The 21,518-nt window shown below is 31.4% G+C and overlaps 3 protein-coding genes across 3 annotated transcripts; 1 reads left to right on the top strand and 2 right to left on the bottom strand.

Annotated features, from left to right (window-relative positions):
• Window positions 1-67: 67 nt before the first annotated feature.
• On the bottom strand, window positions 68-5,033 carry LOC106788288. The gene is made up of 4 exons (XM_014751430.1): window positions 3,986-5,033; window positions 2,981-3,130; window positions 1,842-1,976; window positions 68-1,757 (listed from the first exon to the last, which is right to left on the bottom strand). Exons 1-4 carry the CDS (start codon window positions 4,131-4,133, stop codon window positions 1,675-1,677), a joined length of 516 nt encoding a protein of 171 aa, XP_014606916.1. The 5' UTR covers window positions 4,134-5,033; the 3' UTR covers window positions 68-1,674.
• A 623-nt stretch (window positions 5,034-5,656) lies between these two features.
• Window positions 5,657-10,135, bottom strand: LOC106788287 (TNF receptor-associated factor family protein DDB_G0272098-like). The gene is made up of 2 exons (XM_014751429.1): window positions 10,040-10,135; window positions 5,657-9,784 (listed from the first exon to the last, which is right to left on the bottom strand). Exons 1-2 carry the CDS (start codon window positions 10,065-10,067, stop codon window positions 7,956-7,958), a joined length of 1,857 nt encoding a protein of 618 aa, XP_014606915.1. The 5' UTR covers window positions 10,068-10,135; the 3' UTR covers window positions 5,657-7,955.
• A 1,572-nt stretch (window positions 10,136-11,707) lies between these two features.
• LOC106788281 (prion-like-(Q/N-rich) domain-bearing protein 25) lies at window positions 11,708-16,042 on the top strand. Its single transcript, XM_014751422.1, has 13 exons — window positions 11,708-11,744; window positions 12,175-12,420; window positions 12,530-12,670; window positions 12,838-12,975; window positions 13,039-13,191; window positions 13,294-13,440; window positions 13,523-13,642; window positions 13,715-14,005; window positions 14,099-14,215; window positions 14,289-14,408; window positions 14,484-14,645; window positions 14,831-14,992; window positions 15,688-16,042. Exons 1-13 carry the CDS (start codon window positions 11,708-11,710, stop codon window positions 15,765-15,767), a joined length of 1,914 nt encoding a protein of 637 aa, XP_014606908.1. The 3' UTR covers window positions 15,768-16,042.
• Window positions 16,043-21,518: the final 5,476 nt, after the last annotated feature.

The raw sequence follows: 21,518 nt of genomic DNA, 5'->3' as shown, positions 1-21,518 counted from the left end.
ATAATAGATACTATATATTTTCTTTTAATATATATTTATATATATGTAAAATATACATATACATATATATATATGCAATTAGCTTAAAGATAATTAACGTTATTCCTCTAGTGCAATATCTTTGGTACATTAAGGCATCATTGGCATATGCAGACTCCACGTTCTACTACTAATTCTAAATAAAGAATAAGATTTCAAATACACGTTGTACTGTTATTCAGTGTTAATGTACTCCAGAGATTTTCTTCTAAATATTCATAGATCGAGAATCATTTACATCTAGATTAAATTTTCAATACAATTTCACAGACGTATTTACTAATCTTATACTAATCAAGCCTAATTAATATGCCATACTTTAAATAAATTGCACATCATAGTAGAGAAATATAAATTACAAATATTACTATATACTTAAAATACAGTCTGGAGAGAATCATGTATTTATTAAAAAATCAAGATTTAAAGGGTGTGTCCCAGTTATTTTCCGTAACAAACATTTTACCAAAATATTTTATAAATAAAAATATAAGAAAACGACGTTATCCAAACATGAGCTCTTAAATGCATAATTAAACAATTCTAACAAAAATATCCATATGAACGATATCGGATAAATATCATATGGTGTTTCGTCGATACAACATAAGAACACATAGTCAAGATTTATTGGAACATGCAACAATAATATATTCAGAGCTCACAGGTTCATAGTTTTTTTTAGATTTTCTATTAAACGAATTGCAGCCAGAACATTTAAAATATTTATTGCATTATGTGGTACCCCTATATGGCAATAATTAAATGATCATTATCCCAAACAATAAATAAATCAATCGAAGGACCAATTCCTTGGCCCCCAGATTCAGAAACAGATTTATCACGCCAATAAATTTTAACTTGTGTTGTTGACTTGCAGAGTCTACACCATATTTTTTTCATATACAATATGTTGACTAAATTTTACGGGAAAAAAAACTGAGCCAACCAGTATATTATATAATATCTATATCTTATTATACGTTACGATATTCCAATGAATTCGTGAACAAACTTTGATATACTGATAATAAGAACAAATACGATTGTGCATCGTACGATTCACGCATAGTGACTTTCAACATGTATACTAATGAATTTATACTTAATCGAGAATTCGTTGTTTATTATTAATGCAAACGAACGCGATAAATCAAAGTATCGTATTTTTTTTTAAACATAGAATTATGGTGCATTGTTTTATCATTTCTTCTTGTAATCGACAATGATACGATTCTTCTATTGTAAAACTAGATACGTAATAAAACACACATATTATAGTTATGTATATCCAGTAAGAATAAAAAAAAAAAATCAAACTCTATATATTGTCTTATTACGTAAATTGAATCGAATGAAAAGATGTTATCAGAAAATATTTCTATACGTTGAAAGTACACGTAGAAGAAGGCACCTAGCATTTAAGATATTTTAGTATTTTTTTATTCTCGAGTGTTCTAATTTAAAAAAGAAAAAGAAAAAAGAAAAAAGATAAAATTCGTCTGATCACTAAGTTCGTCGCTATCGAAATTATTAATAGTCATACAAGGGTTCATTGTACATAAGGATAATAAAGATTTGTTGAAATAATGACATTTTCAAAAAGAGATATTTCATTGAAATATATTGGAGGATTTATAAGTAATTAATCCTTCCTAAGAAGACCGTTAATACCGGGAACAGTATCCAGGAAATATTAGTGAGGATTGATGAACTACCTAAAATATGAATCACAAATTAAATATATAAATGTTATCTTAATATTATAATATTAAAGATAACATATTGTATAGATATATTACCGCTGCACATCAAATTATCCTCGACGTATCCCTCGCGACAATAACAGCGTTTCCCGGAAGTAGTGTTATTTAATTTAACAATACAATGCGCACCTTCGATGCATTCGCTATCATCGTTGCACGGTGCTCTGATAGCTGAAAATATACAAATTAACAAAAATGCCATAATCATTTTTCTATGCTTGACATTTTTCCGATAGAAAAGAAAATATTTGTCTCGCGTTGATGAAAAAAAACAAAAAAAACAAACAAGTAGGCCGTACACACTTGTTGTTTGGTAAATTTCAATAGATTCTCGAAAGGTAAATGTAAATTAACTTTAAATTGCGTTATAATTATCCACGAGTTTGTTTAGTTGTTCGGTTAAAATAATCTATGACGTAATATAAACTAATCGATCGAAACGAATTCTTTATAATGCATCTAAGCATATGCTTTTGACATGTTTAACTTTCTAACCTTTGGTACCTGCCAGTACAAAATGATAGACTCGTACGCTATCGTTTCATCAATTTAAATTGTTCGATTTCCGTTCTATTCCTAAAATTGTTCGTTAACATGCATATTTCAAATGATGAATCTTCTGTTATTCATTGGTCCGTCTGTCGAACATTTTATTACAACATGCGAAGGATAAATAATTTTGTTTATAATCGATGATCGATGCCGAGAGAAAATAGAACAAAAAACAAACCTCGATCGTACACCTCGTAATATTCTTTTTACATTTTATTTATTATTTTTATAAAAAATAAGAAACTCGAATATTTTCTTGAAGAAAATACGATGAATCGGCAGAACGCGTAAAAAACGATAGTAGTACTCTAAAGGCGTGCCAATTTGCATAGATAACCATAAACGCGATACGTACATCGTCATATGTTTTCACATATTGCACAGGAACACGTAAGTGTATGCAAATGTTACTCTATGTGCCACCAACTTGTAGAACTTCTATTCTATAGCCGTTTCTAAGTTTCAATTTACTTGCTGGGAGTGTAGGAAAACTTTGAAATGAAACGTTTTTACGTTAACGCGTACCGTTATCTCTTTTGAATATTTCTTTACAAAAGGAGAAAACAAGAGAGAGATAGAGAGAGATAAAAAGTTTATCAAATATCTTCGTAAAAGTATTGTACCTTTGTATTTGTTGGTGCAAGCACCGTTTACTGGTGCATTATAATCACCACAAAGACAACGAGTCCTTCCATCCCGTTGATCGGCCAAGCACGTAGTGTTTTGAATTCCAGCACAGTCCGATTCCATTCTACATTCTCGCGCTTTTCCAACTGAAATAAGATCAACGAGAACATTAGGAAGAAAAGGGTTCTTTCCAAAGCCAATGATACACAAATTTCCTACCAAACGATGTTACTACTGCACGTTCCAGTCATTCGTTTTACTTACTTTGAAACATCCGTACCCTCCCCTCTGCTCCCGTCACCCCAACGAAAGATAAATAAAATCGTGTAGAATAAAATGAACATTTGATTGAAACCATTACCGATATGGAAAAAAAATTATTCTCGAATTACTATCGATTTGACGAATATTATTTCGAACGTTTCGAAAATTTGTATGAAGAAATTCACCTTAGTTATTTAAAACATTGGTATACTGCACTCGTATATACAAGATCCCCTTGTAAGATATGCAACTTTGTTGCACCATACAAAAGGGATTTGTTTCGATGTAATAGATAATGTTAAAAAAAAAAAAAAGAAAAATAAAGAACGTACAAATGGACGTGTACAAATATAGGAGGAAAAAAATTCAACTACGAAAATTGGATATTTGAATTGGCATATTCAACGAACGATTACAAAGGATGAAGTTTTCCAAAGAAAAACAAAAAAATTGATCAATTTAATTATTTCTATCATAAGTGAGAACTTTTTTCTTCTTTTTTTTTTTTTTTTGAGAGAGAGAGAGAAAAAATATGTGACAGGAAGAATATTAAATCGGCTTTAGAAAATTTACAAACCATTAAGGGAATGATAGAAATGGAAAAGATTATCGTGAAACGTTAGCAAAGGTAAAAAAGCTTGTCCGTTCTTTGATCAACTCATTTAATAACTTTTATCCGTCAAAGATTACGCTAGTTTGCCAAGGATTATTCTTTGAAAATTTTCCCTTTGACTTACCCGGAGTAGGAGGCGGCGGTGGATTTTGATTTTGATTTTGTGGATTAGTCTTTCCAAAAGTTGTCAGCGCATGACTCATGGATGGTAAAATAGCGAAAATAACGATAAGACCCAACGAACAAATCCAAAAACTCGTCTTCTCCTTCATATTTTATTAATTAGAAATAAATATTTTTCTTCTCCAAAAAATATAAAACAGTTCCCCCGTTTTCTTTTCTTTTGTTTGTTTGTTTTTTCTTCGAATTATCTTTTAATTATCACTTTCTACCACGTTAAAGATACAATATAACACTTTGCGCGACAACAGATAAATCTTTTAATTGGCTCAAATGGAAAACAATGTGGAATGTGAAAGAAAGTTAAAAAAAAAAAAAAAGAAAAATCACTTGTTTTTTGATATATTTTTTATTTGTCAATTTATTATTTTTTTTTTTCTTTCCTTTCGTTTTCTCCCTTTATATAATATAGCTATCAAAGTATATATTTTTGTCGTGAAAATTTTCTTTATCGACGAGGAGAACAAACTCTCTCATACGACAAAACTTTTTCCTTTGGCGTGTTCCACTATTTTTCAGGAAACGTAAATATGATGGAAAAGCTTTCACAGGAATTTTTCCTTTAACATAGGAAGAAGTCAGAGTCGGCACGGTATTAGCTCTGATTCGTAGACTGCGTGTTGCAAGGACGTTGGTAGGCCTTTTAAGCCTTCGAAAGAAGCCCCCACCCCAAAGTCGGCGCATATTACCACCACCGTGGCGGAAAACACCCTATGCCAAAACGTTCTTACCTCGATTCCTCCTTTCCCTTACTTCTACGTGCACGCTTTGACTTATTTCCTCACCTTCTTCGATCGAAGAAGAAATTCTCGAAGTTACAATTGCACAACAATTCTTGTTTTTTTTTCTTTTTTTATTATTATTAACTTTTATTAATTTATTTTTCATTACAAGGAACGCGTAAATATTTGTCAATGGTAAATAAAATTTAAAAATAAAACCGCATTACAACAACATTACCTTTTTTTTGTAACAACACGACGCGCACTTTTATTTTTAATATTTAATAAGTGCAAAACGATAAGTCCCCCCCCCTCCCTCCCTCCCTCCCCCGAATGACAAATTTAAACGAATACGCGAAAATGTACAATCGTAATTAACGATAAGAAAAATATCGTTTTTCTATAATAAAATTCGCATATAAATGAGAACTTAAAACATATCGCGTTTCGAGTTAAATTATCCAAGAGGAAAAAACTTTATAAACGACTTTACTGATATTATTCATAATTTTCAAACTAGCAAATAAGTTATATACAAAAGCTCGTAATTACTTTAATCGCGTTCCACGCGTTTTAAAGTTACAACATTACAAATCGATCGATTCTTTCGTGTCTTTTTTCATGAACAATTTCTGATTCGATAGAAAATGAAAACAAACAAATAACTTCAAAAGTAAAAGAAAAAGTAATCGATCGATAATCGAGTATTTATCGCAAGCACGGTTTCCGTCAACAGAGGGGAGGGGGGAATGGAATGAAAAAAAAAAAAGTCGATTTGTTTTTAGGATATAACAAATAAACGATTGAATTGTTACGGTAAGAAACTGGCGTGCGAAAATGAAAAGGACAAAGGGAAAATTGGCTTGAAGGTATATAATATTAATTCGAGCAAAGAACAAAGAGGAGAAGAGAATCTTCCGGTGACGTTAGCACGAAAAGAGACTCGACAATTTATTGCATTGCTTTCACTGTTTTATAGCTCTAAGTATATAAAGTTTCCTAAAGAAGATTTGTCTTTACTCGCGTAACAGTAACAACTAACAATTCGTATTTGTTCTCGTCCGAATAGTACCGAAAAACACACTAAGAAACAATAAGTTACATTTCGAGCATACTAGAATTCTACTATCTTAACGATATCTTTCTCTTTACTTTCACCTACTTCTCTTAACAGTTTAGAGACACTTTAAAAATCGACCAATAATACACAGTGTGTTAGAAATGTAAGAAAAAATAAATAATAACTCGAGGAACGACCACTCACGCGAATTTAAATGAAAGCTTTCTTTTCTTTTTTTTTTTTTTATCTCTCAACAGATTTTACAAAGAAAAATACGAAGTAACGCAGAAAACAAAAATCTGTGAGATAAGATTTGTTAAAGTTAACTTATTGTGAAACACCTAATTTTTAATTCTTTCGATTGATGGCGAGGATGATGACTGGGTCGGTTTGAAATAAAATTGAAAAAAAATATGAAAAGAAAATAAACGGAAAAGGGGAAAGAAAATAAAAAAAGAAACTTTAAGACGACGAATGTAAATCGAACGTAAATCAACGTTATGCGTGAATCATGAAACACTCAGAACGGTGAGCACGCTCCTGGATAAGGATCGCAATAAAAATAAAATGAAATAAAAAAAATAAACCCGAGGGAAAAGTAACGACGCGTCGCTTGATATTTCGTGATCTCGATTCAAACTATTGGAATGTGTACGCTGCCAAGTTGCTTTGGTATACGATTAAGATCAACGCAAAATATTTGAACAAGGGCAGAGAATAGCCTTTCAAGTTTTTTAAAACACCACACATACCGATAATTTAGATATACCTATTTATACAGTAACCAATTTTTAACAAAAATTATATATTTTGCAATGGAATGCTAAAGATAGTCAATTCGATGCTGGTTTAAATAATAAATAAAAGTATTTTTAGAAATATTTTTTCGATAATACGAAGGAAAAACAAAAAAAGCAAGGACATTAAAAATTGCATTCGAATTTCAAATAGAAAAACCGATGATACTAAGTTTATTTTTTAAACAGAAAAAAACATGCACTGATTATTCGATTTAAATTGAAATCGCGTTTTAACTTAAACCGTGTATCGGAATATGTGAAAAATCAAACGATACAACAAACAGGATCGCGAAAATTGTGACGAGGTTGATCAGCAAATAGGTCGCTGCGTAATCGCCGATCAAATAATTGTAATTGCCAATTAGCTAACATATAGAAGAGCGTTATCAACTTAACACCGACATAAATCCTTACAGATTAGCATAAATAAGTTCAAGGCCTGGTGTTCACTGCGGTTATTTGAGTAATGCATTAATTGTCATGCGACATGCTTTTATTTCGAGTGTTCACGAATATCATTGAATATAATTTCATTGCGATCCTCATCATCATCATCATCGTCATCATCGACGATATAATTCAATAGAATCAAATTTCTGTTATACGTTTCGTATTCATTCGTATGAATTTTCTATTACATTATTACATACCCCCAAAAGTAAAAATATATATAACCATTAAATATTATTTATATTTATGCATTGTTCTTATTAACAAATAACATTACGAATTTCAATATATAAATAATAATTGAAATATATTTAATTTATAATTTCTAAAGTTTCATATTTGAAAATTCCTTCGATACATAATCATCCTCGAGTTTACGTTCTCGAAGATAAAGCTCGTGTAATGCGTTGATATGAGAAAAGAGATAATATCCATATATTATCTGAATAAAATCTTCTCAACTTCTCGTTCAATCTTGCCATCGAGTATTATCGCATCTTATTTTAAATTAACCTAATTTTAAACATATATGCATTCAATCGTTTGTGAGAATTTCGTTGTTCGTCGTAATCCTTCTTCTCCTTCTCTTCCCATTCGAGTATTAATCATCGAAAAAAGTTTCTATTGAAAATATTAAAAAGGGACAATATTAGCATGCTAATCACGCCATTCTAAATTTATTCATTTCTTTGTGTTAATACACGCTTTGATAAATCAACAATATTGCGGATGAAAAATTTCAACGATAACGATTTTGACGTTTCTAATTTTTTAATGATGACGCAACAGAGAGACACATAATGATCATTTATCAATCTTTGTAATATCGTCAAAAGTTATTTTGTCCCATACTCTTCGCGAGTTTACTTCTTCTTCTAATATTTAGTTACCAAACACTGGTTCCTTTTCATGATATCTAGATAAATCTAACCACCAACGTATTGGATCTTCTGTATCTTGATACGAATTTTCTTCAAGATACGCATCCGTAGATGGGTTTATATTCATTCCCCATTCTGTTGAGATATCCGGCTTTCCGGATTCAAAATTAGAAAAATCCATCGTATCTTCTATTGGTTCCTGATCGTTTATACCATAATTATCAGGAATATTTTCATTAGATAATTTCATTCGATTCGAGTTGAAGTTTATTGAGAAATGGGGATCGATAAAAGAGTAAGTATTTTGAGTAGATTCATCGTTTCCTTCCGTAGATGAATCACTAAATGGATTAAAAGAAGAATCATCGTTGGATTCTTGAAAAATATCAAAATCTTGTCCCTCCTTAATTAGTTTTAAAGGAATAGAATCACATCTCAATACTTTAATACCTTCGATTATGTCTTCGACACAACTGTTATTTTCCTGACGTTGTCCACTTTCAATCTCTTTTTCGGAATTAACGGAAGGATCAATGTCATCGCTGAAAATAAGTCCCCCAAGATGGAGAGTCTTAATTACGTTTACAAATTGTTCTTCATTAAATTTATCAAACATTTCCGTCGGTATATTCCTTTCCGTAGATTCTTCTTCCGTTTTACTCGTTTCAATACTACTATCTTCCATTTTCCAATCTAAGATAGGAAAGAACCTAGACTTCAATTCGCTCGTAGTATCATCCTCCACTTTTGAGGTATCAGACTTTTCTAAGTCTTCGTCGTTTACAAAGGAATGAGTCAAATCTAAGTAACCGCGATCAGGATTTATCCTGAGATATTTATGCGGATCTTCGTTTTCTTCGAAATTTTCTTCTGATACGGAACCTGATCCCTCAACCTGAAACCTCCCCAGTTTCAAGTTTTCTAAAATATCCGAAGAATCAACATATGGACTCCAATATTCGGACTTCTCGTCAATACTCGAATTTTCCGTAGTTTCAACTAAATCATCGGTTATACTACTCGAATAATTATCAGATAAATCACTTAATAATATATTAATTAAATTTAATCGCATCAAAAGAATCTCCATTTCTTTATTTTCGGACGCTGAATTATATTCGTCAGAGTTTAAATCACTTTCCTCTGTTTCACTGTTACGGGTTTCTTTCGAAGAATTATCGATAGATGATTTGGAATCCATATAAAAATTAGAAAACAATGGGGTGTACCACTCGAGCACCGCTTGTTCATCCTTATCATTATTTTCTATTATTTCCGAACTCGACACTGCATTTTCCATTTTATTTTTGTAATCGTCAATTTGTAATTCTGACGAATCCTCAATTGATTTATACGTACTAGTATTTTCAAAGGGATTTGTGGTAACCTTTTCTTCAGGATTTATTATAAAAATATCATTTTTATCTGAACTCGAATCAAGAATTTTCATAGTCGTAACAAGTTCATCATCGTTAGATAAAATATTATTCGAAAATGAAACCCTTTCAATAGGATTATTCGTTGTCGTAATCGTTTCTAAACTTTCTTCGACATTATTCAAAATTAACGGCGATGATTCGTTCAAAACTTTCAAAAATTCATCTTTGCCAGATGATTTAGAACCCGAATTCAAAATGTAGGAATGATTATTTCCATGTCGACTGTACGTTTCCCAAATGGTATAACTACTCCATGCAAAGAAACAAATCAATTGAAAATAGAAAATCAATTTAGCGATTTGTATAAATTGTTTATAAAAGTCGATTTTTTCTCGTTTCACGTTCTTCCTTATTTCAGGCTTTAAGCCTTCCTCTGCTGAGACAAGCTTATCTAAAAAAAACAAAATCCTATCAAAACCAAACACAATCTTACATACAATGAATTAATATATGTAATTCATTATATTATTATCAACGTGGGAAACAATTTAATCCGATTATTATCCTAACATAAGTATATTATATCTGTTGCTAACTATTAAACGAAATTTGTTACTATCAATATTAGAAATTTTAGAATATTCCTCTAATAATAAATAAACCGAATAAAATGCATTTAAAAAGAAAACAAAATATAGCAACTTACCGTTGCTAGTACGCCAGTGTTCCTCCATGATGAAAGAAGATCGATAACAAACTGAAGCTCTCGAAGAAATGAAAACGTTAAATGTTCACTTTTGTACAACGTATTAGTGACCTCGGCCTGACAAAGCTTAGCAAAAATAAAATTAAATAGTCGAGGCTAAGATAAGCTAGCCAGACTACCACATGCATACAACTATAAAGAAAAAACTGAAAGGTCAGACTTTATCATTTTGAGGGGTCAGCTATGATAGCTTTATGTTCATTCTCAATTATGAGAGATACTTTCATCGAATATATTTCATCGATTATTACTCTGTTTATTTCTGAGATTGTAATATTTTTGATACCAAGGTAAATATATAATAACGAAAAACAATGTGTGCAATATCGTATCAATTCGTAGAATAATTTTCTAACTAAAACAATTGGTACATGCAATAATAAAAAGTTTCAGAATTGAACGATATCTTTGATAATACTTTTGTATCATCTCACATAATTATATCTTTATTTAAAGTGTGAAATAAAACTGCGAACTGTAACCAGTATTCCCCCTACACGCTATATTCGCGTGATATTTATGTATATATTTCCTTTTTATTCTGTTATACATTTTAACATACAATCGCGTCAACAGAAAGGATAAATTATTAGAAAACAACTTTTGTTATGTAACTTCATATAACTTACTTGCGTATATTTCTAATCTATTTTCATAAATCTTTTATATCGTTGTGCAATGAATTTCCTATCGACACAAATTATATATATATGTTTATTTTGATAATGCATTTGATTATTTCAATCATTATTATTAGAGACGATTCAAACAAAATATTTATAATTTCTCATTTCGAATATTACCAAGACATATTTTCTAAGAAATGTTATTCTCCGCGTTGAATTTCTTTTTATGAAATCATAATACGTAATGGTTTTTACCACTGAATCTATATCGATAGATTATATCCAATTATTTATATCGTAATAATTCAAACAACGATTTTATAACAAGAAAAAAGTAATATTTTTTATAATTAAATACAAATAATAGTCAAATTGTGATAATGAAATTGATATAAATGCTAAATGTGTGTGAAAACCTAATTACTTATTTAAAATTAAAAACCGATTGCAGTATTTAAAAATTCATTCAATTAATAAAATCTTTTGTTGTGTCATTCCTCAATGATTCTTTACAATGCACGATATCGGAAATAATTCATAAGACATTTGTCAAAGATTACATCTTTCGATATCAAACCAGGTGTTCAATCATTATCTGATAGCATTAATAATATTAGATAAAAACTCTATACTTTTAACAAGAAATGACAATATCAGAGAACACAGTTGTACCGTTAAGTCGACGATTATGTGGCTGCCTACGAATTCTACGTTTATTTTTCTCCTAATCGTACAAATAGTCTTTCATTTCGGTAAGCTCTATCTATCACAAATATTATTAATTATACAAATAAACTTTATATCGTAAAAAAAACTCGATTCCGTACCAAAATGCATATAAATTCATAGACAAAACACTTAAATTACAACTAAGAGAAATAGAGAAAAATAGGAAGAATAAAGTCGAGTTCAATTCCAAAGGTTATTTGCAAGCTTGCATTATTAAGAAAATGAATCGCATGCCGATTCGCGAAATTGAAAAATGTTGCACGAATGCGAATTATCTTCGAGAAAGGAAAGTGAAAAAAGAGAAGACGTATAAAAAAAAATATGAAAAAAACAAAATAAAAAAGGCAAGAAAACAGAGAGAACATGTTAAAAAAAAAAAAAAAAGGAGAAGAGAGGTTGCTCAAAGAGCGAGTATTTAAAACGTAGCTTGAAAGTTTAATGGAACGAGATGCATTCGCGATACGAACACTGCTAGAAGATTAAAAACCATAAACACAAGTGTGAAATGGGGAGAAAAAGAGAGGAATAAAAAGAGATTGCACGGGTATGGTACTCGTGTGGTTTCATAACTTCTATTAATATTTCTTTTCTCTCTCTATTTTTTGCCTTTTTTTGTTTCTTTCTTTTAGTAGGATAACGCTCATGCATGGCAATCAGAGCGTGATGATAAATTTGCACATAATCTAATGCGTATCCTTAATTTAATCTGAATTCAACGAGTTTTACATTGTCGACACGTCCATCTAAACATTTCTAAATCAAATAACGAAACATTATCTGTAGAAATTTCAGTTAATTCGTTCGATAATAATCCATCGGAGAATAATGAAGTCTCGGCGAATAAGATCGAGTGGAATTGCGAATCAGATTTCGAATGTACGGCCAAAGGCAGCGTTTGTAAAAATGCACAATGTCAGTGCACGTCTGGTTACGTTTTTAACAATGATATGAGTTCCTGTTTACCAGGTAATTGCATGCTTGTTGCATTTTCTTTCTTTCTTTCATTTATATTATCAGCAAATGCAACCGAATGAAACAATAATTATTGATACGGATCGTGAACTTTTTTGAAAAGTTGCTAATAATTACGGCGACAAGTGCAACGAGACAATACAGTGTTCGAGATATCTTTTCATTGGTGGACAGTGCATCGAAAACGCATGCGTCTGCGGTCACGGATTTCATTACCTGCATGGTAGATGTTACAAGACAATAGGTAAGCTCGTAAGATCATGAAAATTATGACATGGGTGTGTGTGTGTGTGTGCTAAAAGATAAGATATGAAATGAAATAGGATGATAAAGAGGGTGGCTAAAAAATAACGATCGAGTCTCTATGATCTTTTCTTTCGTGAACTTAACAAAAATTTTATTCAAACTTAGAACTTGGCGAGAAATGTAAAACTAACGACGACTGTCACATAAACAATGAATTTGGATCTACCGTCTGCGATAATGGAATTTGTAAATGTCGTGATGGATTCTACCAACGAGAATATCGTTCCTGTCGCAAGAAAGCAAGTAAGATACACATAATTGTTATATTTATATTTAACGAAATTATTTAATTTTTCTATTTCTCAGATCTCGGCGAGGAATGTTTAGTGGACATCGATTGTAAATTTAATGAAGGTGCTTACTGCAATAATAAATGTACTATTGATCAAGAGAAAAGTTATAATATAAAACCGCAAACTATCTACAATTTATTTTATACAAAATTTGCTAATGAAAACGGTAAATATTTACAATAAAAAAAAAAAAAAAAGTTGGTAACAATACATATGATCGAAGGCTCGATACTAAATTTATGTGCATCTTTTTAATTTGTTTTTGTAGATCCGACGACCGAGCTAAATGATTGTACAAAAAATTCCGATTGTGAGATTCACGAGAATGCAATATGTGGTAGTCGAGGAAAATGCATCTGTAAACGCGCATATTATGTATCTTCTTCGAATAATAAAATCAAAATATGCGTTCCAGGTATAAACTAAAGATTACAAAATACTTTACAAGATATTTTATTTAAATGAATGACACAACCCTTCTATGTATTTTCTTTAAGAACTCGGTCAACCTTGCGAAAATAAAAATTCAACTAACCCAAATATAATTTGTAAAAATGATACATGGAGTTGCAAATATAAAATGCTACCATCAAAGAATAATCAAGAATGTCTGAAAGGTAAATTTATTTTTAAGTACGTTATTTTAATACGACCAATTTTTAATTAATACCGTTCGATCAATATTTCAGCTACGAGAAAATATAATACGTCTTGCCTACGGGACGGACAATGTTCCATTTTTGGTCCTGACGCGATTTGCAAGAAGAAAAGGTGTATATGTAACGATGAAAGATCACATTTCGTCGAAGAATTACAATTTTGTTGGACGAATAAAGGAATAAACGATACATGTAAAACTAACGAAGATTGTTATGTTAAAGAATTTAACGGTACCCTCGTTTGTACGAATAATAATTGTAATTGTCCTGAAGGAACACATTTGAACTCCGACGAAACTACGTGTATAAATATTAACGCTGGTATATTTGAAATGTCTTTCGATCGATGCACAAAAATAATACTGTTCACATATTTACCAATCATATAACTTTTCTATTTGTGATTATTTTCAGAATTGGGAATGATATGCGAATCCGACGAACATTGTAAAATATCGAATTCTATATGCGTCAATAACATATGCGTTTGCAATAACAATTATTACGAGTTTGACAAACAATGTTATGCAGGTAATCAAATTTCTCAACGTTAACAATGGTCATTGATTTTTTCCGTTTAATTCGATTTCCCAATGAATTTCAGGTGTAAACGCAACGTGCACTTCGAATAATCACTGTAAACCAAATCATACTTTTTGTTCATCCGGAATATGTACTTGCGAAGAAGGTTACATCGGCTCATCGACATCTACCTGTTTGCCAAGTAAGAATTATAATGCACTTTACTTAACCGAATACCTTATTCTGATTTACGAAATGATTTTCCTGTTAATTTAAGCGGCACAATACGGAGAAGAATGTTCGGAGGATATACAATGTAACGCTGTAACACCAAATTCGATTTGTTCCTGGAATCCGAATTATACAAACTCATCGATTAAATCTTGCATCTGTGGCGACGATCGTTACTTCAGATTATCCAATTGCCCGAAAAAGAAACGTATGAATAAATGATAACTATAACAGAAAAAAAAAGAAAAAACAAAAAGTATATCGCGCGTATATTTAAAATAAATATCAAATAAAATATAAAAATCTGTGCGTATATCTATTTGCAGAATGGGTCTCGTAATAACACAACCACATCGGGAATTAGCATAATAATAAAAATCGATTCTATTTCAGTTCTCGGCGAATCCTGCACGTCGTACGACGAGTGCTACTTAGATTCCAATCAGAACCGAGCTATTTGCATGAAAGGTTTGTGTAGGTGCAACTGGCAATACGTGCAGGTCGACGACACCAAATGTCTCGAGAACAATTTGAAAAACCGAATTGCGATGACGGGTAAGTAACCTTGACATTAAATTTTTTCAAACGAATCGACAAAATTTTTATTCTGTCCTCGATTTATTCTACCTTTATATCCGCACGCTTATTCCTCTAATTATTTTATATATACCCCTACTTAAATATCCCTAAATGTATGTATAATATTAGATATATATATACGTGCATGTAGAAAAACAAGGACGAAACTTAGAGAATTAACAAGTGCCATTTTTATGTGAGCATAAAAGACTATTTATGTGACGAAGTAATATGCCCCATAATTACCTATTGCATGTCAGTTATAAACTTCTCTTTCTTCTTTCACCTTTCATTCCTTTTGTCTGTGTGTGTGTGTTACAATTTTTGCGATCTATCCTATTGATAGAATTTAACTAAAATTACAAATCTCACCCAAGACAATTTTTCTCGCGTTTTCGTTAGATTTCAATAGAAATAAAATTACTAAATAAAATCAATTTAAAGAAAAATCTAATTGCATATGGATTAAAAAAAAATTTCATATCGATCAACATCGATTTAGAATAAAATTTATCGACGATTATCTAAAATTGTTTCCCGATTCGATTTTCCTAACATTTTTCAACTCTTACCCTTTTCCTTTTATCATCCTTCAACGTTCTCGTTAATATTTATTTCGCATTAGGGGAAAGAAATACGATCGATCCTGATTTCATTTCCTTTTGTTACAGGCGGTGCAATCGAAACCTTCTCAAGGTCGTACTTACCAATCCTGTCAATCAGTCTGATACTCCTCGACCTAATTCGATGAGCATGATCGTTCCTCGAGGAGTCTTCAATTATTCAAACCTGAAGTGCGAGAGCGTGTTAACGTTGATCGACGAGGAGCCAACGAATTAGCCAATAGAATCGATATAATCGTAGTGATTGATCTAAACTTTGTTAGCTGATAGGGTTTAAAAAAAAAAGAAAAAAAGTATTATATCATAGATCGAGACTAAACGATTTTTTTAGTAATTAGTATACTTTGCGAGTAAAGTATAAGACTGTTAAATAAAATAAACCGATGAATAAGACAATTTTACACAGAAAACTTAAACGAAATATTTTTTCTCGACCACACTATTTAATATTCCCTGTCCGAATGTATAGTAATCTTAAGATACGAGTAGATTGATCGAAGAAAATCTGCGTACATTACGAATCCCCCGTGCTGGTTTTATTTCGATAAGGGAAAAGAAAAGCTCGACACGCGATTCAAGTTTCTATCGTTTGCGAGCAACGATCCCTCTCCGTTTCTTTCTCTCTTTCTCTTTCTTTCTTTCTTTCATCAGTATTAAGTTAATTCGATGACGTAGCCTGTCTTAATGCTTGACTTTCAAGAAAGTGATATGTAATCGTGACGTTACTCTTAACAAAAATGACAATGAACACGTGAGGAAATGAAAAAAGAAAAATAGAGGAACGGGTCAAGGTGTTCTAGCGAGAATTCACGGTTTCAAAAATGATCGAATCGTTGTAAAAAGTACTATCTAAGTTACATACCTAAGGGAGGGTGGGCGGTAAAAAAAAAAGAAAAGGGGTAGTGTGATAGAAGGGATAAAGATCTCGTATAAAATGTCTCGCGAAAAGAATACGAAGAACGTTTGTGCCGTGCGTTGATTATCCAAATTACATCTCGAGGTTGCACAGGTAAAAGTACTCTCTTGTATGTATAAATATGTATATATGATGTGTAACCCTACGTGTGTAGACATTTTATATAAAATACAAGGAGATTAAGGGAAGATGAATTATGAATTTCACTAATGTTCGTGGCTTATAAAAAAAGAAAAAGAAAAAGAAAAAAAAATGATCGATGAAAGAGAGTGTCGTATGCTGACCTTAGGCTAACTTAAGTAAATGAACGTCATTGAAGATATTATACTTTTTTTCTTTTTTTCATTATAAACTATAGAACAAAAAATTCGTAAGAAAAATCGGACAATTGTTAAAATTTGTAAGAAAATGTCAAACGTCATCTTGTTTAACAATAAATTAAAAGCACCACAAACTGAATATATATATATATATCTTTCTTTTCAGCATTATATTCTTTTCGTCATTTCGTGATAATTGCAAAACTACTTGCGCACATTTGCCAACTAAAATGCTTTCCGTTTTTCCCCGTATTCTCTTATCGCGAATCTTCGTAAAAAGTGTCGAGTACGCGACCGTCGTTGAAAACTTGAAAACCCTACCTACCTTCCCGTCGGAATGCAGCTTTAATATTCGAATTTTCGCACGAACAAGTTGACATTTAAGCTTGACTTTCGTTAAACCATTTTTCTCTCAAAACGACGTTATCACTATTTTATGATTGCGCGGTTCGAAAGAGAAAAGAAAAGAAAAGAAAAAAAAGAAAAAGAAAAAAGGTATAATAAACGCGTTGTTGCGTTGAGGGGATAGGGGGGAGAAAATGTGGGAAAACTTATTGTCTTCGTAGGTCGTTCATTGTGCGAATATATGCGAGCTTTGATGCATATCGTATCGAATTAAGTAGAAAGAAGGAAGAAAAAAAAAAAGGAGAAGAAGGAAGGAAGGAAGGAAGGAAGGAAGGTGGTGGGTAATAGTAAAGACCCTAATTAGTCGAAAGTTTTACTGGAGGCAATTCTTTGGACGTTCAAGAATTATCGTATAAAGAAGCAATATTTTTATGGGACTTTAGGGTCAGTGTTCCATATAAATTAAAACGTCAAAATGTTAAGTTCCCCCCTATACATACGAGAATATATTTTTTTATCTACTTTCTTATCCTTCCATTCTTCGTCAATTACCTGTGTTTTTTATCGTTTCATCGGTACGCGCAATTTAAAAAAAAAAAAATATATATATATATATATAGAAAAAAACACGCAAAGATATTTTAAGAAATAGGAAAAAAAAAAAAAAAAGAAAGGTAAGATAAAGAAAGGAAATCCAAGTCGGCAATGGAGAAAAGCGAAGATTGTTTTCCAATAGCTTCGGGAGGAGCTTTCGAAAATTAGCATACGTCCAATCGGAATTGCAAATCAACAAGGAACGAAAACGGACGTCGATATATATATGTATATCCATTTGTGCAGCGTACTCAGTCTCGCCATTTTTCGATATGGCTTTCACCATTCACCCGATGTGGAGAGAGAGAGAGAGAGAGAGAGAGAGAGAAACAGATAAATAAAATAGAAAGAATGAGAGTTACAAAAAAAAAAGAAAGAAATGGAGAGCAAGTAGGGGGATGAAAAAAAGAAAAAAGGGAAAGAAGAATAAATAAAAAGAAGAAAAAAAAAAGGGTCGTAAAAAGGTAGTACGTTTCGATTGTTCGCTCGATCGTTTCTTTCTTTTCTTTTCTTTCCTTTCCTTTACTTTCTGAGTTAGTTCGTTCTTTATTCGCGAGGCAAAGAAAGGGGTAGTGGTGTTATAGTTCGAGGATGCGAAAGGTCACACGCCAACCAGATGGACAGCCGATAGAGACTCGACCTGGCTTCTTTCTTTGTAAAACAGGTCAGAGCTCACTCACGCGGTCAGGAAGTGACGCGTCCTAGTGCCGTGCTAAGCGAATCGCATCGCACGAAATTCCTCCTGCGAACAGAACCTATGAACTTTCCTCCTCCTCCTCCTCCTCCTCCTCCTCCTCCTATTCGCCTTATTATCCTTGTCTTATAACATTCTCTCTTTACTCTAATATATTAATAAATATCGAAGGGGATAATTTATTGATCAAAAACTATCTAATCTAATTGATTAACCGAGATTCACTTATTATTTTTTATGAATTTTACTTCGCGCAATATATTGGGATGATTAATTAATTAGATTAAAAAGAAAAAAGTAAACATATAATAATAAAATTGAAGAAAATGTCTTTTTTTATAAATCTATTTCTCACTTCCATCTATCCGCTCCCCCCCCCCACGCACCCCGCCCCACCCACTCAACCCGTTTGGAGAATTTCTTTTTCTAGGAAAATCAAAATGTTATCACAGGAAATATCGAAATCTATTTTAAAGGAAACACGAAATGGATGAGACGATAAAGATCTTATTGAGTGAAATCACGAGAAAGCATGAACCACGTAGGTCAACGTGCCCCACTGAGGTTTCTCTCTGCAAAAGAGAGACGTCGAAAGATTTAAGGGTTTGGCCATTTTGCCATCTGACCGATTGCAAATTGTTACCACAGGTGAAACATAAATTCTTCCTATTTCTTGAAGTTAGTTTACTTAACTGAGCTTAAAACGAGAACTTGGAACGAAAAGTACGGTCACTCGAAAACGTTCATTCTCTTCCTGTCTCTCTCTCTCTCTCTCTCTCTCTCTCTTTTTATTTCTCTCTGTTTCTCTCTCTCTCTCTTTTTGTATGCATGCGTGTTCGCGCGCGATCGCGTGTTCAGTATTAACATCTCTTATATGTGTCTCGTGTGTTAATGTGATATCCAAACAGTGGAGGCCAAGGTTACGCGTTAGATGGCCACTTGCAGTTTTTCTACAAGAATTTTATTTTTTTCTACGGTACTATGGCGCAAAAAGAAACAAATTAAACGAATAATTATAAAATCCTAATTTTACAGATCCAATAATCAAAGATTTTAACGATATGAGATGAAACAATTTTATCGTTCGGTAGGACTTACTCTATGTCACTTTAAATTAGAAATGCGTTTCACGAGGCAAACATTAAAGCGATGAAATTAAATTTATCGATCCTGCATGCTGTAACATCGGCCATGTCAAGATTGTGTACTAACTACGGTATACGGTATTATTAAAGAAAACAAAAAATTAAAAAATGAGACAATACACGATGACGCACGAAGAAGAGAGACGTTATTGAAGTTTGTTAATCGTTCGCGTAGAAAAAAAAAAATCATCAAATTTACCATTCTAACGATCACTACTTAAGCTTTTAATGAGATTTAAAATAAGTTTATACTTATAAAAAATATACTTTATAAGATGGGTAAAACGCGAGGTACTAGGAGTTCGAAATAGAAAAACGATGTTTGTGTCACAAAAAGTACGATTTTATAAATCAAATTTAATATTTAAATGAATTTCTCGCATATTAGGAATGCAAATTTGCTATTTTTACGAATTAATTACTATTTTTCTCTTTTGTTGTAAATTCAAACTATTTCTAAAATTACTATCGTCGTATCGATTAAATGAATAATTTTCCACGTAATTGAAATTTTCGGTAAAAATTGTTTTCCGAATTAAAGAAAGTTGCTATTATCATATCTTCCTCGTATCTAAATTATCACCGAAGAAAGGAAACTTTATAACAGATTTATCTTTTCAAAGATGACGTCTTCCGTATTATTAAAATGTATAACGACAAATTCTCTTTGCCAAGGAAAAATGTAATTTCCGTAACTTTAACGACTGTAATTACTTTTCTTTTTAATTTCCCCTGAGATTACTTTCTTCCATAGTATAGATGCTTCTTCCTACGCAATTTTCTATAGACCAAGGTAGGAGAGATTTAGACAAAAATTGAAAATGTGCTGCTATCTTGAGATAAACATTATGAATTGTAAAAATTATTGAAAGGTATCTTAATATAAAAAACAAAGTTTCCTATTTTAACGACAGAATATARGTAAATATGATAAAACAGTGTGTGCGGAGAATTGAACGATAACTATTATCGATAGCAGAACTTCTCAATACTGGCAAAGAATATAGAAGTACTCTTTTGTACAGTATTCTTTGATAGTTTATATGATATATAATTTGATACTATATATAGTATAGTTATATTATAAAAACATTAAAAAAAAAATAATATTAAATTTGTAATGCATAAACATGTGTGTGCCTTCAGAAATGCATTTATAAGTACATATTAAAAAGAAGCAATTAAAGACACATAAATAAAAAATAATCCAAAAGGTTCGATGATAAATCCAACGATGATCACCTGTAACAAAAAGCAAACTATATTAGTAATACAGTCAAGTGATACAATAGCCTAACATATGAATCGTCCAATTCGCAGATGCACTTTTCAATTGAATTCTCTATTTACTATATTCAAATCTCTATATTTAAATGAAATTTAAACGAGTGATTTTACATTTATAAAAAATAAATAAAAATAAAGAAATAGAAAAAGTAAAAATACTAAGTTACTAGAAAAAATAATATCTATTTACTATTGTGAAATACTTTTAAAAAAACTGCACATTGTACAGAAAAGAAAAATTTAAAAGACAAAATAAGAAAAGAGAAATTACTATAATATTTACCAAACGTTATTTCAGCGAAAATTAAATCAAAATTTAATAATACAAAAATTTTAATATTTTTTACTCTAATTAAAAACATATGCATCTTTATGACGATTTTGATGGACACAGATTTGGTGTCCCAAGGAGATGGAATGGTCCATCATCTCCAATTACAACTACAAATTAATGACGAGCAAGAAAAAAATATAATTATATATATAAAATATGACTAGAGAGCTATTCTCGAAAAGTTCGAACTTACTGTTTGAACTTTTGAAAATAACTCAATAGCCTGAATAGTAGTTGCCCACTT

This window comes from Polistes canadensis, unplaced genomic scaffold, assembly GCF_001313835.1.
Source record: "Polistes canadensis isolate GaletaPanama2010 unplaced genomic scaffold, ASM131383v1 scaffold_133, whole genome shotgun sequence".
Classification (NCBI taxonomy): domain Eukaryota; kingdom Metazoa; phylum Arthropoda; class Insecta; order Hymenoptera; family Vespidae; genus Polistes; species Polistes canadensis.
Note: the sequence above shows the minus strand (reverse complement) of the source record. Positions and strands in the feature narration are given on the sequence as shown.

Excerpts from the sequence above, each read along its gene's own strand:
- LOC106788288 (XM_014751430.1), bottom strand. The coding sequence starts at position 4,133 with ATGAAGGAGAAGACGAGTTTTTGGATTTGTTCGTTGGGTCTTATCGTT. Across the intron at positions 3,131-3,985 it reads ACCGCCGCCTCCTACTCCGG|TTGGAAAAGCGCGAGAATGT; the intron begins GTAAGTCAAAGG and ends ATCTTATTTCAG. Across the intron at positions 1,977-2,980 it reads TTGCACCAACAAATACAAAG|CTATCAGAGCACCGTGCAAC; the intron begins GTACAATACTTT and ends GTATATTTTCAG.
- LOC106788287 (XM_014751429.1), bottom strand. The coding sequence starts at position 10,067 with ATGGAGGAACACTGGCGTACTAGCAACG. Across the intron at positions 9,785-10,039 it reads ACACTGGCGTACTAGCAACG|ATAAGCTTGTCTCAGCAGAG; the intron begins GTAAGTTGCTAT and ends TGTTTTTTTTAG.
- LOC106788281 (XM_014751422.1), top strand. The coding sequence starts at position 11,708 with ATGTTGCACGAATGCGAATTATCTTCGAGAAAGGAAA. Across the intron at positions 12,976-13,038 it reads TTCCTGTCGCAAGAAAGCAA|ATCTCGGCGAGGAATGTTTA; the intron begins GTAAGATACACA and ends TCTATTTCTCAG. Across the intron at positions 13,192-13,293 it reads AAAATTTGCTAATGAAAACG|ATCCGACGACCGAGCTAAAT; the intron begins GTAAATATTTAC and ends TTGTTTTTGTAG.